Raw genomic sequence first — 17,303 nt, forward strand, 5'->3', positions numbered from 1 at the left:
ATACTATGACCCAGAGCCCTAACCTCCAACAATTTTCAATTCCCTTCACTTTTAATTTTTTTTTTAATTTCTAAGAAAAATTACATTCGATGATACATTTGGAATACTATTTCAACCGCCATGTTGGGGACCCCGTGTTATGGCAGATATTCATCTTATATCTACGTAGCTATGGCGATACGTGACTTTTCAGTGAGCCAGAGTGCTGAGATTAAAAAATAGGACTTTATTGATGTTGTTGTAGCTGAAAACGTGTTTTGTTTTCAAAATTTCAAATGTACCGCCCCTGCTATGAAGTTAATCTTTACATAAAAATTTTTTTCGTCCATAAAAAATTGACTTTCCAAATGAAAAAAATACGTTTTATTGTGTAATACACAATTAAGGATAGTGACAGCGGTAATAGCAGTATTTGCATTTTTTTCAATTATTTAAAACTTTTAAATTCTTAACGGCTTAAGACGGCTCTGTTCATAACCGCGAGCAACGCTGGGTACACGTCAGCTTGTATTTAAAAATTTCTTGTTTACCCTGACTACTTCCTTGTTCCTTCCCTGGTAGCTTATTAAAAATAGCCCCACCCCCTAGCTTGGAAACTGGCGACGCCCCCTCTGGATCATACTTTTTGGAAATAGACCAATCTCTCAAGGATAGCTTTCGCAATACAAACTTTCTTTTACCAATAAACATTTTATTTTATGACTTCGAGACTTGATTACATTTTAATAAAAAGTGGTGATATATTTAGTTTATTTGTCATCTCAACCAAAGATAATTGTATTTTTATATACCCACATTTTGTTACCATTACAACTAACCCCATATTTTCACAACGTGATCTTGATTCTTGACCCGAATTCTTGTTTCGTGTGTATCAAAAGAACAAAATACCTATTACCTATAGGTATTTAGGTATTGCATCGAACCAAGATGGAGTTTCGTATGATTGTGGGGTTCTAGGCCCAAAAATAATTATTTTACTTGATCATGAATAAAGGTGAAACCACATTTATAGAAACGAATGAACCTTATTTGAAGTTTTACGCGAAAGATTCAAACAATTGTGTCTTAATAGTGGTTTAAATCGTGTGTTTTGAGTTTTGACAAGTTAGCGGTGTCCATCTTGTGGTCTGGCTTTGGTCCGACGCCCCGCTGTTTGTGAGTACATAATTTATTAAAAATACTTTTTTCTTGATCTATCTCTTTTCCTGCTTGCCGCTATCGATTATAATATTTATACATTGTTTTCTATGAAAGCTTTTACTGCCGCAATATTTTGTATGATAGGCTTTCGCTATTGGTCGACCGAAATTTCCATTGTACGGACGGAGAAAAAATCACGATTAAAATTTCTTTGATCGTTCAGTTACTTATAAATTTGTTAAACGAAGAAGTGCACAGAATGTCTGAAAACAAAAGTTGAAATCTGTATTGACGACTTGCGTGTCTTCGGAAGGTACTAATTTAACATTATTATTTATTTTCTTGCCATTATTGTGTACCTCTTCTATAATTAGTGTTCGGTCGCCATCTCTGAAGCTCGTCGGCGAGGCACGTCAGTTCTCGTTGTCGAGTTCATTGTTCCGTTCAGCATTATATCAAAAAATGTTGGTAAAATACTATAAAAACTTCATTATTACTGATTTATAAAATAATATGTTGTTATACATAATTATATAGTTGTATTATAAAATAATATTGTACAAATAATAACAACATTTATTCATAATAAATGCTTGGATTATAATATAATCAACATTTTAACCACTTTCATATTTTGTCATGTAAATAATTCTAGTGAAATGTTCGAATGTTCAGCATTATTGTATGTTTACTTGTACCATACTATTATTTTGTTTTATAATAATGACTATATTCCTACATAACTAGCCCTAACAGTGGCTATATTATATTTACTTTTACGACATACTTGTATTTGTAGAAATAGTAGTTTTGTAGCATTAGTTTGTAGCATAATCATGAATAATGAAAATATTCAGCATTGTTGTATGTTTACTTGTACAATAGTATATATTTTTTACAATAATTACTATATTCCCACATAACTAACATTAACAGTGGCTATATTATATATACTTCTACGACATAGTTGTATCAGTAAGCTTAATCATGGATAATGAAAGAAAAACTCGTATCACAGAGTGTTAACTAGTGTTGAGAATTGTTACCTACCCGATTTGAACTATATTATATATAAACAAATATTAAATTGTCAAGTAGACCTGAAGACTAGTTTTGAATAACCAGAGTGAAAGGGTTATTGCACCCCACTAACGGAAGTTAGGCAATATCTGGCCTTTGAGATGCTTTCACTAAACATTGCAATTTTCACAAAATTATTTACTCGACACTAATCAGACCATTCTCTTACTCATGTCAACATTTAGCACTGTATGTTAAGTACAAGTACTAAGGCTAGCTTTACACTCGTAAGTTAAATTTACGACTTATGTAAATTTTTGATAAGTTACTCACAAGTGCGTTTTCATAATCATCCTACTTATGCTCAAGTAAGTTATTCGGAAGATTAACTTATGTAAGTGCTCACAGTGACTGATACACTTGTAAGTTTAATTATAGTAAGATAGTAAGGCTCAAAGAAAGTGTTAGAATAGAAGTTGGCTTGAGAAAAAAAATTCTCCAGGTGCTTTTGTTCCGCTAACGGCAGAATTAAGAATGGAAGACCAGTACCAGTTTTAATATTATCCGAACTTATAAGTGCGTCACTCCTGGACACACTGATCCCTAGATTCCTCCCACCCCTCAAACCTTTTTCCTTCACAGAACTTCCTCTCCTTCCTTTCCTAAAAAAGACCCCCCACATAGCTTCCCCAAAGATGACAGAGTAAGGTTAATGTAAAAAGACCCCCCACATAGCTTCCCCAAAGATGACAGAGTAAGGTTAATGTAAAAAGCTCATTTTGGGAAAATTTTTACAACCTGAAAAATAATATTTAGAATTTTGCAATCAGACAATTTTTGTTCTGTTTAATTAGTTATGTATTTTGTAGTGTTTATTTGGGTTTTATCTAGTGTTATTTTTTGTATGGTTTTCGGGAGACAATTACCTACCTTCTTATCCTAATCAGATTTTCGTTCAAATAATAAAAATACTAGTTTTTATGAGAAAAAAAACCTACAAAAACCTGTCCTTTAATTTTTGGATCCCGCATGAGCATATGAAAGCAATTCTTACGGTAAGCGTCTCAACTCATCAAACTGATTTCGGTTACAGCAGTTTGAAGTGGGTTCTGTGGTACTGAGTTCCACAGAGGGATTGCCATTGGTTGCCTTGGTCTCCTTACAGGAGACAGTTCCTTAGAACCACAACACTTATGAAATATCTAATGGGATACCGTTTCTACATTTCTGAGTCGTATTGAATGTACAGTGAACAATGACTAGTGAATTAAATTAAATTAGGAAAACTTCGTAAAACTCTTTAAATGTTAGTAGTATTTGATATTTCTCAGTTAATAGCCTTCAATCGAATTCTAGTTGCAATAATCAAAACATTTAACGATCTGTTTTACAAAATAAAAAAGGGTTTCGTAACAAACTTAAACTGCCCTAAATTAAAGCTTTGTAGATTTCAGGATGATTTACAACAGCATTCTACGGTTTTACCTCAAATGCAGAAAAATAAAAAAATAGTAAAAGATTTTGCGGAGAAATTAACAGCATTAACTTGTTTATTGTTATTAAGTTTAATTTGTAGAACTCCATTTTAATTTTTTTTTTTTTTAATATATTCAGTAATATTGTTATTGGGTTTATAAAAACAGTTTAAAACTAAAAAAAAAAAGAAAAAGAAAAGCATTAACTTGTTTGACTGGACAAGAAGTGATAAATTGTAAAATTCTCACCTGCGGTGCATTCTTCTGTCTTGGTGAATGATAAAGGCCGTTTATTTATCATGCAATGCACAAGTTGTAGTATACTGTTGATACAGGTGCAGCAAAACAGACAAGTGCAAAAACAGGCAGTGCGTTTTGAAGGGCTATTAAAAAAAACGGCGCGAGTTTAGAGAAATGGGGTTTATTTTATTCGGTACATTATGCCGTTTTATGCATCAAGTCCTCAGAAAAGTCATCATAAAGATGATGGCCCCCGGAAGCGATACATTGATGATGGCCGCATTTTGGCACATCTCGACAGGTATACCGGCGATTTCCTCCCGAATTCGATCCTTGAGTTCTTCCAAGGTGTGAGGCCGATGTTTAAAAACATTTTCCTTCAGGTAGCCCCACAGGAAGATGTCGCAAATTACAGCTGGAAGGCCCGCTGGGTGGCGACGAAATAATGGTTATTTTCAAGAAACGTGCGGACAGCAAAGCCCTGGTGTTGTCCGGACCAAACCAGGAAACGACTGAAAACGGCATGACCCTCCCGACACAATGAGACCTCTCCCAGGTACCTACCCCCACTACAGGCGTAAAATGAACTAAAATAAAATAAAATTAGTCAGTCTTCAGTCTTGCAACAACATACCTCCATTGGGGTATATTAGAAAAATTCCCCCTTTCCCCTGAACACGGCGAATAGCTTGGAGATTAAGAGAGCCCCCCTTTTAACCTATTTGGTTTGTATGTAACAGATTGGTTACTAGCTGGCATTTTACTCAGCGGGAAAGACTGTGTCGCTTTATGTAATATTTTAATCATAAGCGTATAGCTTTTCCCCTTGAGTGGGATGAAATATCAGCTGATGTAACAAACAATGATCTCCAAATGCTCTGGGAATGAAGCAAAATAATCTACATTAATTTACATTGACTTGACCCCTTTCCCTAGCGGATATTTATTGAAAACCTATTTTATATAGTCTACTTACAATTAAAAATATAGCCTGGTAAACGAGGCTTTTAGCAAATCTAACATAAGCTGACACTGTTTGAGTGTTAAGGGTTAAAGATTTATGATATTTATACTGCGTTATAGATATTAAAATACACCTGAACATGTGAAATTTGGATTTGAGTTAAAAATCCCCAGAATAATACATAAATAATGTGGATAATTAATAAATATTAATATTTGCATTATTTGTATAGTGCCGTATTTGTGAAAAATCACCTCAAGAGCATTTAATATATAATATACTACTAGCTGTATGCGTTGCTGTGGCTCAGTCTGTCTGTGCAGATAGAGAAACAATAGCACATGATGCTTTTGTGTCCAACAGATGGTGCTGTTTTTACCTGTAACAGGTGACATGTACATAATATAGCTATATAAAAACAGATGCGTATTTGAGTCCGACGTTGTGTCAAAATTTCGAAGCAATCGGTGAAGAACATTGGGAGATTTAAGATTTTGAATAAACGAACATTTACTTTTATGTTATTTAGATAGATTGATTTATATAATAACTTATGGCTAACAGATTGCAGCCACCAGTTCGACAATCACTAATACAAATCTCTATATACAATGCATTTAACCAACGAATGTGAGCTGTGTTAAATGTACATGTACAATTATTCTGTACCGGCAGGTAATAACTGGACCATAATTAGCTGCAGTGGCGGTTCTTCCCTTAGGTCAATTGGTGTTTGACCCCCCAAAATTATAAGACAACAATAATAAATATAATAATCAATTATGTGCATCAAAACATTTAAAATGTAACGCGAAACAGCGGCGGCGGCGAGTGACTAGCAGTGACATCTGTTGTCTCTAATAGAAGCTTTCATTCACAAGTCCACACGATTCGCTGGGTCAATTTAAAGAATGTCCAATTTGGCATCTTCTGTCCCTACGCGCGCCATAGAATAAACGAGATGGCACTATATTTTTCGTCGAAGTAAAAATTAGCTTCCGAAGAAAGTTTAGGGACGCTTAGGTCATGACCGTGGGGGAGACAACACGGTGAATATTATATGTTTTACAGAGATGGTGACATAAACAAATGTCGTTTTTTCATTTTACACGCTTGTAGTGTGTGGAACAATGGTTGTTTTTTAATTGCATAGTTCGGGAAAGGATTAGAATAATTATTTATGTTGTTATCGATTTAGAATGAAACAAAACAAAAAACGTAAAAAATCATTGTCAAATAGAATCAAACACTGATTTTATTTATTTTAATGTTGTGGACAACTACATTAAAACTTAATATCTTAAAAATAATTTGCCGTAAGTACATGGATTGTGTATTTATTTCCAATTTATTATATTAACATAATATTTATTTAGAGTCCGCGACTCTAAAACTCTATAACAAATTGATATAGTTAATAATATATGGGCATTTTTCACAATATCAAATAAAGATTAGTCACACATTTTTTTCAAATGACCTACCACGACTGAATCCCTAGAGCCGCCTCTGATTAGCTGGGAGGTCACTTGAGATTAATCCTGGTTTTTAATTTAATAATATGTGTGTTCTAATTAATGTGTTTAGGAAAGGAAAAGCAAATTCTAAGATTGGCGGTACAAGGATTTGATCAGAATTTATCTTCCTAAATGTGATTTGTCACTCTGTGAGATTGAGGTGTATAAAGAAAAGTGTTATATAAGTGTGAAATGCTCTACCCTTCATCTTCAATAGAGTGCTCTTGGCATTCAACCATTCAACCATTTAGAGAAGACTGCTCTTGTTGTGTCAAATAAAATAAAGATCATACGGCCAATTTAGATCTTTATCGAAATTATGTGTGTTTAGGTTCGCTTTAGTAAAGCATGATTGATATAGAAGAGACGTTCAGTATCATTTGCATTAGTTGTAAGTTTGAGTGATAGGGTATAGTTTTTATATATTCAGTGAAACCTCTACCTATCGTTTTTGAAGGGATCTATTGAAAAAAACATTGAATGAAAGAAAACAATAATGCGGGAAATGAAAAAAGACACCACATAGAAGCTTAAATGTTTAATATTCTAAAAAGATACTTAATCAACATATAACTGAATGTGTTCATTAAAATATTTTATTATTTTTACAAGCAATAATTATTCGCCTGAAACACTCATCCACATTGAAAAATCTCCTGATAAAAGATACATGACGCCAACGGGACTCGAACCCGTGTCCCTTCGATTTCCGGTCGACAGCTCTGACCACTGAGCTATGGCGGCTTATCTCTTACCCGCGAAATAATTCAATATATACTAGTGTTTCATTCAACAATTACTGCTTGTTAATAATTGTTACCCTTTGTGCTATGCATAAAAAATCTTGTCTTAAAAAACATTAGTTTACCAAAAAAAGAATAAAATATTTTATATTCGAAATATGTGATGTGTAAATTTTAATTTTCGTGATCTGTAATGCTTAATCTGAAATTTCAAATTCGTACTATATACTTACAACCCTACAATAAAAAAATCACTTCACAACCGTTAAACGGTGTTTTTGTTACACACTGTACAAATACCGTACAAGTTATTTGTCGTATTATTACCAATAAAAAATAACTGCACTGCGAAGAACTTGCCACGTTGCATTTTGGCAGACTTCTCGCATGCGCCGTGCACGTCAGTTTCCCTGCGAATGAGTTATGATTTTGCATTTGTGATTAAAATCATGTTTTTGTTAATAATTTCTATTCTAATGACCAATTCACATCATATCATATTTAATATATTTACTATTATTTTATGTTATTATTTGTGTTATTTTTTTTGTCAGTTTTAATGTATTAATAATGTCACATTGTGAATATAATTGTGATTTGTTTTTGGGGTATTATGCCGTGTTGCGCTACCTCCTTCTTGGCAACGTTTCGGACAGCATTGCAGTGTCCATCATCAGGGCAGATGTGTCATCTGATTACAATTACTACACTATGTGATCGCACAACCAATGATAGTGGTTTGGTAAGATCTCTGCAAAATATGTTACATTCCCATAACAACTACATGCAGTCTTCCAAAACTGCTATTGAGAGCGTTCCACCAGGCACACCCGACTTCAATGTCGCAATCCATGCAAATAAAGTACATTTCCAATGCTCCATCCATAAGTGAAGTTGCAGTATTGATAGCCGGACAACAATTTGACAAATAAAGTACATTTCCAATGCTCCATCCATAAGTGAAGTTGCAGTATTGATAGCCGGACAACAATTTGATAAAAAAGAGATATTGTATTGCGCAGCCGTGATGACTATTTGCAAAAAATCTCAGAGTTCCACAGACCTTATGACAGCTTACATTATCCTTTGATGGTATTTCGGGGAGAAGACGGATACGCCATTAATGTTTCTCAAGTTCACCCGGTTAGTGGAGCACCTCTACGTAAAATTCCAGACATCACGGTAAATCTGATCTCTTTATAACTGCAACATGAAACCCGAACTATACAGAAATCAAGGAAAATATCGTATACGTCTCACTGCAAACACAGCCACAAGAATACTGACTTGTAGTCCTGTGTCATTCCGTCAGCCAAACTCGGAACAGCTGTTCATCAGTGTAGCCAGTCATAAGGCATCTCTTCCACTCCAAATATTAAAAAATAACTGGGTACTTGATTTATCCTGTTACAAATTGTGTATATTGATTTATATATGTAGTTAATTTGAATACTGAATTATGTTAATTTGTATGTTGAATTGTGTTTGTAGTTATTTAATAAGACTAAATATTGTTTACACATTGCCTTTTAAGCATTCTTTTCTTTTTGTATATACTTACTCCTCCCATAAACACGAGCTCTTGGAGCTCACCTTATGGAGTAGTAGAATATGAAAGTTCTTAGTCGGTTTAAAGCGAATGAATCCACCTAGATTTCACCGTTTATCCCATACTTTTAGGTTCTGTAAATTAGGCACAATATGACAAGCGATCGCTCAAAAAGTTTTTGCAAATTTGGCGTAGTAAGCCAAACATCGCTTGGGTGGATAAACATAATAATTATTAACAAATTTAACCCAAATGAAACAACACCAAAACACATGGAAACTCAGGCCTTATTACGTTATGTTATTAGTTAATATTCCCTTGTTTGACAGGTGAATGTTAATAATCTGTTTAAATGTTCTTTCCAGAAAAATGATGGCAACCCTTCCACGGGAGTCTCTCTGCACTCCTGAGGCGGTGTGCTCTGTGTAGAGCAATGGACTCATACGACTTATTTGGAGAAGATGGCACTGGTATGCTTGAGGGCCTCGCGGATCTTGGCTCGGACAACTTTGATGACAACGCTGCGCCGGTAGGCGGTGCGCCTAGAGATGCACCCAATCAGCCGGGGTTAGTTTTCTACTCACTGCTTTTCCTAACTTGCCGCTTAATCTGCTGTTCCTTGAGTTGTTGACTTGATCATTTTGTTCTCATGACTCTTGTTAAACATTCATTCAAATGCTATGCAATTCTGTCAGTAGAAAAAACTAAATTGAAAATTGTATATATTCAAAATAATAATTTCCGTGGTAACCTGGTTCAATGACATCTAGAACTTGGATTTGCTTTGATATTCAAAATAAGGGCGCTGTATAAATATACGAGGGTGGTCTGAAAAATTTCCGACCTAACAAAGAAACAAGAATTTTTTTCTTAAGTTTTTTTATTTATTTTTCTACATAGTCTCCTTGTTACTCTACACACTTCTCCTAGCGATGCTCCCATCTCTCTAACCCGTCCAAATAGTACTCGGCGTTTTTCTCTGCAAAATAATTGTTCACAAAGGTGATTGCCTCCTCATTTGACGAAAATCTCTGTCCTCTGAGTGCAGTTTTTAGATTAGGGAACAAAAAGAAGTCGCTTGGGGCTAGATCTGGTGAGTAAGGCAGATGGGCAAGCAGTTCAAACAGTAATTCGTGGTTTTTTTGCCATGGCAACCGCTGAGGTGTGAGACGGCGCGTTGTCTTGGTGAAACAGGATTTTCTTTTTCTGCAAATGTGGCCATTTTTCTGCAATTTCTGCCTTCAGCTTGTCAAGTAATGATGCGTAGTTTGCTCCTATAATAGTTTTTCCTTTTTGAAGATAATCAATTAAGGTAACTCCATGACTATCCCAAAAAACACACGTCGCCATCACTTTCCCAGCTGAGAAAACAGTTGCTTTTTTTAGAGCCGGCTCCCCCTTTTCAGTCCACTGTTTTGACTGTATTTTTGTTTCGCGCGTATAATGGTGTATCCAAGTTCAATCTACAGTAATTAATCGGCGCCAAAACTCGGATTTATTGCGCCTAAACTGCTCCAACAGAGCGTTGGAAATGTTCATTCGAACACATTTTTGGTCTAACGTGAGCAAATGCGGCACCCAACGCGCGGACAGCTTTCTCATGTCTAAATCTTGATTTAATATGTGACAGACACATTCTTTGGATATTTTCATAACCTCTGCTAACTCTCTTACTTTAATTCGGCGGTCGTCTAACACTATTTGGTGAAGTTTAGCAATGTTATCGTCAGTAGTTGCAGTTTTTGGACATCCCGAACGTTCATCGTCTCCCAAGCTCTTACGGCCACATTTAAATTCAGCTGCCCAAAATTACACTGTGGTAAATGATGGTGCAGAGTCCCCATACACAGAGTCCAACTCATCTTTGATTTGCGTAAGCATATTGCCTTTCAAAAACAAAAATTTAATAACAGCTTGATACTCAATTTTTTCCATTTTCACAAAAACACACACATCAACTCACTCAAACGACTGTCAACTAAAAACTGCGCCTCCAAAATGGCCGAAACTTTGATGAGTAACTGTCAAAAGATGCACAACTACATTCACTAGCTTTTATTGACGAGTACCGCCATCTTTGCGTTGAGGTCGGAAACTTTTCAGACCACCCTCGTATATTTATTAAAAAATAAATACTAAAACTACTGACTTAAACTAGTGACTTACGACTAAAGCCTCTAACTACTGTCTTAATGACATATATATTGACGTATGTAAAAACTTACAGCTAACATACTTACATTTAAAAATACATTGATAAATACTCTTTCTAATTTTACTAGCGCCAGAAGAAGGAAGTTCTATAATATTAGGGTGCGTCATAATTAATTTTAGAACACGGGCACAAAATGCGCTCAATTGGTTTGCTGGATTTATAGAAAAGTATACATATGTATCTTAAATTAATGAAATTAATCGTCGATCTTTACCGAATTTAGATGATTCATTAGCCAACAATTAAACCGGTTGACTTGTTATGTTCCCACTGATATTGTACATTGGTAGGCAAGTCAATAGCATTTTGACTTTATCATGAGTAGTTGAACGGAATCGGTAGAGAATTTATGTGTGTGCATCAACAATTTACAGTATAATAAAAAGGAAAAAAAAAAAACAATATTTGGATAGAATAACGGATTTATGGAAATGAGTGTCTGAAAAAGTGAGTTTTTAGTTTGGATCTAAATTCTGTTGGGCTGGTTATATCTCAATTTCATAGGAAGTTTATTCCAAACCTTAGGGATGAATACTCCGAATGCACAATAGATGCCGTTGCAGTAGTCCATACGTGATACTATATATGAATTCACGAGTAGTTTAGTTGCCTCTGTTGAAAGGTTCCTACGAACTGACTTAAGTTGTCTTAGGTAGAAGAACCCCGTGCTAACGGTCCTATTTACCTAACTTTTTAACGAATGGTCTGAATCCAGATAAACTCCCAGAAGTTTGACCGTTGTTGTAGCAGTTACGTCGATCTCATTTGGTGAGCAGTAAAAGTATACTTGCTGATTGTCAGCATAACAGTGAGATAAAAGACCAAATGACTTGATAATTTTTGCGACATCATTTGAAAAGAGAATGAAGAGAAGTGGACCCAAAACGGATCCCTGGGGTACCCCTGAAGAGAGTTTTGTGAAGTTGGACAGTTTATTTTCAACCTTCACTGCTTGCGAGCGATTGGATAGTTAAAGTAGTTACCAAAATTTTTTCATTAATTAATAATTATTTATTTGAAATATGTATTTCTTTTGTTTAAATTTTTGACATATGACTTAATTTTTAAAGTTTCCTAACGGTGTTCATTCGAAATGAAGATTTCTGATTGTCTTTTGAAAGGCGATGAAGCAAATTATCTTTTTATAAATGCTGTCAGCTTCATAAATCTTGCAATTATTATATCCTGCTATTTTTTCACAAGTCTGCGCTAGTATGTAATATATTGTGTATACTTGTGTGTCAATACGTATATCTTTTTGCAAGCCAATAGTAATATAAATTTTAAATATTGAAGACAATATTAGTGATTTCTAAACGAAAATCTGAAACAGAAAAATCAGAAAAGGAAACGGTCACATCTGGGACTCGAACCCAGGACCCTTGTCTTTCCGTGACAGTGCTCTACCAACTGAGCTAATGGGACCCTATTCTTCTCGGTCACTTTTAACTGTATCATACTTCGAATAAGAACTACTAACATTGTCTTCATTTTTTCACCGCACATTTTTATTGGCAACTATCTTTATGTATGATCGCAAGATTCAACCCGAACTAAATGCAATCCAGACAGAATAATTTCCTTTTCTGATTTTTCTGTTTCAGATTTTCGTTTAGAAATCACTAATATTGTCTTCAATATTTAAATATTACAATTTGAGGTTTTACTCAATAAAGTTATTCCGAAAAATAAATATTCATTCTAGACTTGCAGAAAAGTCAACAGATGTCGCACATTAAAAATAAAAAAATAAGATAGGTTTATCTAAAAAGACGCTATACGGTATACTGAGTTCCCTCTTGGATCCCTGCAGACAGACTCCGGCCCCTGTTTCCTCCTCCATCTTGGACCCGTCTGTGAACCAGATTAGTTCCTGTTTGGAGGTAGGACCTGGAACCGTGTCCAATTCCTCCCTTGTGGGGTAGATCACCCCAAATTGCTGTCTGAGGAAGTATTCGGCTTGTTTGCCGTCCTGCTTCATTCCAGCTGTCTGGCTAATTGCCCTCAGTCTTGTTCCGATCTCCGTATGACTGTTTTTGGGCAGCTCACCTCTCAATTGACCTTTGCATTGTAGCATATAGGCTGCTGCCATCGCCGCCCCCTCTATTTCTAAGTTTAGTGGGGGTAGGTTCAGGAGCACTCCCATGGCTAGTATTGGAGTGGTTCGCATAGCTTCCGTGATTCCTCTGCATGCGAGTCCCTGTATGTGATTGAGTGTGACCATCACTGTTTTCAAGTGTTGTTCTCCTCCACCAGGCTAGGGCTGCATGCATGGTCCTTGGTTTTACAAGTACTGTGTACAGCCATTGCATCATTTTAGGATTGAGTCCCCATGTGCCGCAGATCCGCCTAGTTGCCCACATTAGCGAACACGCCTTTCTGCCCACAAATTCCACCTAGTTTTTTCAGCACAGTTTGGCATCTATGATGACTCCGAGGTACTTAACCGTGTTCGAGGGTCCTAACTCCTTTCCATAGAAGGTTGGATTGTTCCATCCCTCTAGTTTTCTTTTGCGTGTGTAGATTACTAGCTCTGTCTTGTCTGGATTGCCAACAGCCCTGTTTCTTCACACCATTCTTCCACTGTTGCCTGTGCTGATTGTATGAGGCCTCTGGTTGTGTCTGCATCCCAATACCTTATTATGGTCGCAATGTCATCCGCATACCCTTGTGTATAGAGGCCCCTGTTGTTGAGTTTCCGGATGAGGTTGTCCACCACTAGGCTCCACAGCAAGGGTGATAAGACCCCTCCCTGGGGACACCCCCGTGTCACCAGTACTCTGATGTTCACCTCACCCCTTGTCACCGTAAGTATCCGGCCTGAGAGCATGTTCTTTAGCCGCTTCATCGATGGATTTAATAGTGGTGCAATTGAATGCTCCCTCTATATTCAGGAAGAGTCCTACCTCTAGTTCCCCAGTCGCCTGGGCCTGCTCCAGTTTGTACACCAACTTGTGCAGTGCCGCTTCGACCGACTTGCCTGGCTGGTACGCAAATTGTAACTCGTGGAGGGGTTTTACCCTCAGTGCCCCGTCCATTATGTGCCTATCCATTAGCCTCTCTATTGTCTTCAGAAGTAAGGAGGTGAGACTTATTGGCGAAATGCGCCTGGTTGGTCGTCAGTTCTCCCAGGTTTAGGTATGAACACTACCCCCGTTTTCCTCCATGATATGGGATGTATCCGAGGGCGCAGCACGCTCTCTGGATCTTAGTCACCGGAAGTTAGATTGAATCTAGGCCCCTCTGTAGAAGTGCCGGAAAGATTCCATCTTCTCCCGCGCTTTTAAAGGTGTCAAACCCTTCGATTGCCCATTTAACTTTGGAGGGAGTAACTATTTTAGCCGCAGTGTCCCACTCCTTACCTTCCCGTGTAACTCTGCAGGCTGGTTGGTGGTGGACCAGTGTCACCTGCTTTTTGTAACCGGGAAAGTGTTTTCCCAGCTGTTCCTCCAGCTCCTCCTCCCAGTTAATGGTGAAGCTTCCATCTGTTTTCCGGAATGGACCTTTGGCTGCCCCTGGGAATTTTTAGCAAGAATTTTTTGAATCCTTGCTGCCTGTGGCATGGTTTCCACCTCCCCACAGTACTTCTCCCAGGAGTTTGTTTTGGCTTTCCGGATTGCTTCCTTGTATTCTTTCTGGTATTCCTTGTGAGCATCCCAGTTTCCAGTTTTTTTTTAGCCCTGTTGAAGACTTGCCTAACTAGTTTCCGTAGCTCCTTCAGTCTTTTGAACCACCACGGTGTTTTGTCCCTGGTACTTGTCTTCAGAGGGCAGCTATTATCGTATGCCCTTATCATTGAGTCCCTCAGTATCGTCCTCAATTTCTTCGGGGCAACATTATTTAACTGGAAATCTTACTATTCCAATGCTAAGCTCTTCCGAATACCGAGTCCAGTCAGTTGCTATTGGTTCCTATATGTGTCGGTCCCCATTCTGCTTGTCTCTTCCTCGTCCTAATTCTATGTGTCGGTGATCCGACAGGGATGGTTCATTAGAAACTCTCCATCCTGAGACTTAGGGTTCCCAGTGCTAGGTCTATCACCTCCTGTCTGTTACTTGTAACAAAGGTGGGTTCCCTACCTCTATTGAGAATCTCAAGGTTCACTGTCATCAGATATTCCATATATTGAATACTTTTTTCTCTCTCTCTTTTTTCTTTGTTGCATTTTTTCTTTCCTTCTTGCATTGTATTTATTATATATTATCATCATTTGTGTTAAGGGGTTATATACAGTTAGAATTTTCAAAAAAACGATATTTTTTTTATTTCATTTTCGTAATGAAAATTTATTTAAGTACACACACAGAAAATTTCAAGTCAATATGGCTATTATTTTCGAAGTTACACGCATTTTTGTAAAGACGTGTCAGAGCGGAGACGGTGACTCCAAAACGTATTCGGGAGTTTTAAAAGTTGCACCTTACGGCGATCAAGAAGTTATGAAGAAAGAATGTATTGGACACGTACAGAAAAGAATGGGCACGTGACACCGAGATTGTGTGAATAAAAATGTGGAAACAGTTGATAATAAAAATGAAAAAAATACAAAAAAAAAAACTTTTGGTGGAAAAGGCAAACTTAGCGGTAAAATTATCGACAGTTGACAGTTTTTTATGGCTTAGCAATTAGGAGAAATTGTGATCCCGTCGAAAAAATGTATAATGCTATCTGGGCCACATATTATCATTATTGCTCAACGGACAAAAACCTCAACACGAGAAGTGCCCGGTCGGACCAGAGTCATGGTGCAGCTGGCAACGTCATTACCACAAGATTTTGCTGAGGCTATACTTCCCATTTATACAGATCTCAGCAATGAGAAATTATTAGAAATATGTGTGGGTGGTTTCACCCAAAACAACAACGAGAGCTACAATCAACTGATATGGAAAATCTCTCCAAAAATAGTTCAGGCCGGTTCCAAAACTGTATCAACGGCTGCATACATGCTGCTGGCATATTTTTAATGAAGGTTCAACATCATTATTATATTACATGAATGCAATAGGGGTTTTACTTGGGCCCAAAGCCCATTCATACGCCGAAAGAGAGGATAAACAGCGCGTGGCCGTCTCCGACCGCAGAGCACATGATAGAACACGAGAGGGAAGAATGGTCCGCAGACAACACCAACTGGAGTTATTAGAAGCTGCCAGAGGGGTGGAGGGTGTATTATATGGCCCTGGAATAGACGATTCGATGTAAGTTGAAAAAATATTTTTTTTACTTATGTAAAGTACTTTTCAAACTTTAAACGCGTTTTTCTCAAAACTGTGTTTTGAAAGTCGGTGACCAAGATTACTCGGAAACGGCTCAACCGATCAGTCTCAAATTTTAACACAAGCTTCTTAAGTATATTTTAGAGTTATTAATCGAAGGCCTGTTCTCACTGATAAATACATTTTTTTTATAAACAATATAAGGCCAAAATTTTGGTAAAAAGTTGATTTTTTTTTTGAGAAGCCGCCATTTTGTCAAAAAAAAATATTTTGCTCTGTCCTTCGATCAATTAGAGGAATATTTATTATTATAAAGAAATCCGTTTGGTTTTTTCATTTTAGATAATCCAGTCTAGAGATATGATCAGGGTGGCCACAGACCTGGAAAACCGGGAAAACCGGGAACGATATGTCCTTATACCAAATAAAAAATATCAGGGAAAAATATAGAAACTGCCCTGGAAAACCTGGAATTATCAGGGAATTTTGAAATCCGTTTTTTGTGGCCACCCTGATGATGGTCACCGCAAAATGCCTTTTTTGAGAGGAGCTTCTGGAGGACAGCTATAGCTTCTTTCAAAATTATTATTTTTACAAACAAAAATTCTTAAAATACTGTTTAAAGTTGCCATAATATGTGTACGAATTTTTACTTTAACAAATTAAAATGTCTTATCAGGAAAAATTCTTGAAAAATCCCGTTTTTTGGGCCTCCTGACTGTATATAACCCCTTGCAATTGAGCGTGTTATTATTTCATTTATTTTTATTTTTTACACCAACCCAGACTATTTTACTGTTTCTAATGTTTTAAATGCAATATCTTGCATTTTTCCTACTTATTTTTATTTTTAACCCTTGAGACGTTGTTGATTTGCACGGATCGAACCTTCTACAAGCTTCCATTTTTTCAAAGACAATAACATGCACTATTTCGTTCTCTTTCTGACATAAAAGAAATAATTAATTTTAGATGAGAGGAAGAGAGATCTATGTATTTTAATAATGTGCGGTCGTTCTGGGACAATTATGGTCTTAGGAGAGTATAATGCGCGCACGGCATTTGGGACTGTTTGGGTCTTAGAAGGTCCCAAGGGTTAAATACAACTTTACTCCATACATATGATAAGTTTTTATGGGGTACTCCATCTAAATAAGAACTCTCACACTAAAGTATGTTCAATTTTTTTTATATTTGTATGTAATATTTTATATCTAG

The 17,303-nt window shown here is 36.6% G+C and overlaps 1 protein-coding gene across 3 annotated transcripts in view; it reads left to right on the forward strand.

Annotated features, from left to right (window-relative positions):
* The first annotated feature begins 894 nt into the window (after positions 1-894).
* The window catches only part of kis (chromodomain helicase DNA binding protein kismet), a 62,452-nt gene continuing 46,043 nt past the window's right edge, over positions 895-17,303 (forward strand). For all 3 annotated transcript variants that reach the window (XM_089630994.1, XM_089630995.1, XM_089630996.1), the window contains exons 1-2: positions 895-1,158; positions 9,017-9,218. In XM_089630994.1, coding sequence (XP_089487120.1) covers positions 9,085-9,218 — 134 coding nt within the window. In that variant the 5' untranslated portion in view covers positions 895-1,158; positions 9,017-9,084. The remainder of the gene's footprint in view (positions 1,159-9,016; positions 9,219-17,303) is intronic.

This window comes from Hesperophylax consimilis, chromosome 4 (assembly GCF_061612785.1).
Source record: "Hesperophylax consimilis isolate HC1 chromosome 4, BYU_Hcon_1.0, whole genome shotgun sequence".
In the NCBI taxonomy this organism is placed as follows: Eukaryota; Metazoa; Arthropoda; class Insecta; order Trichoptera; family Limnephilidae; genus Hesperophylax; species Hesperophylax consimilis.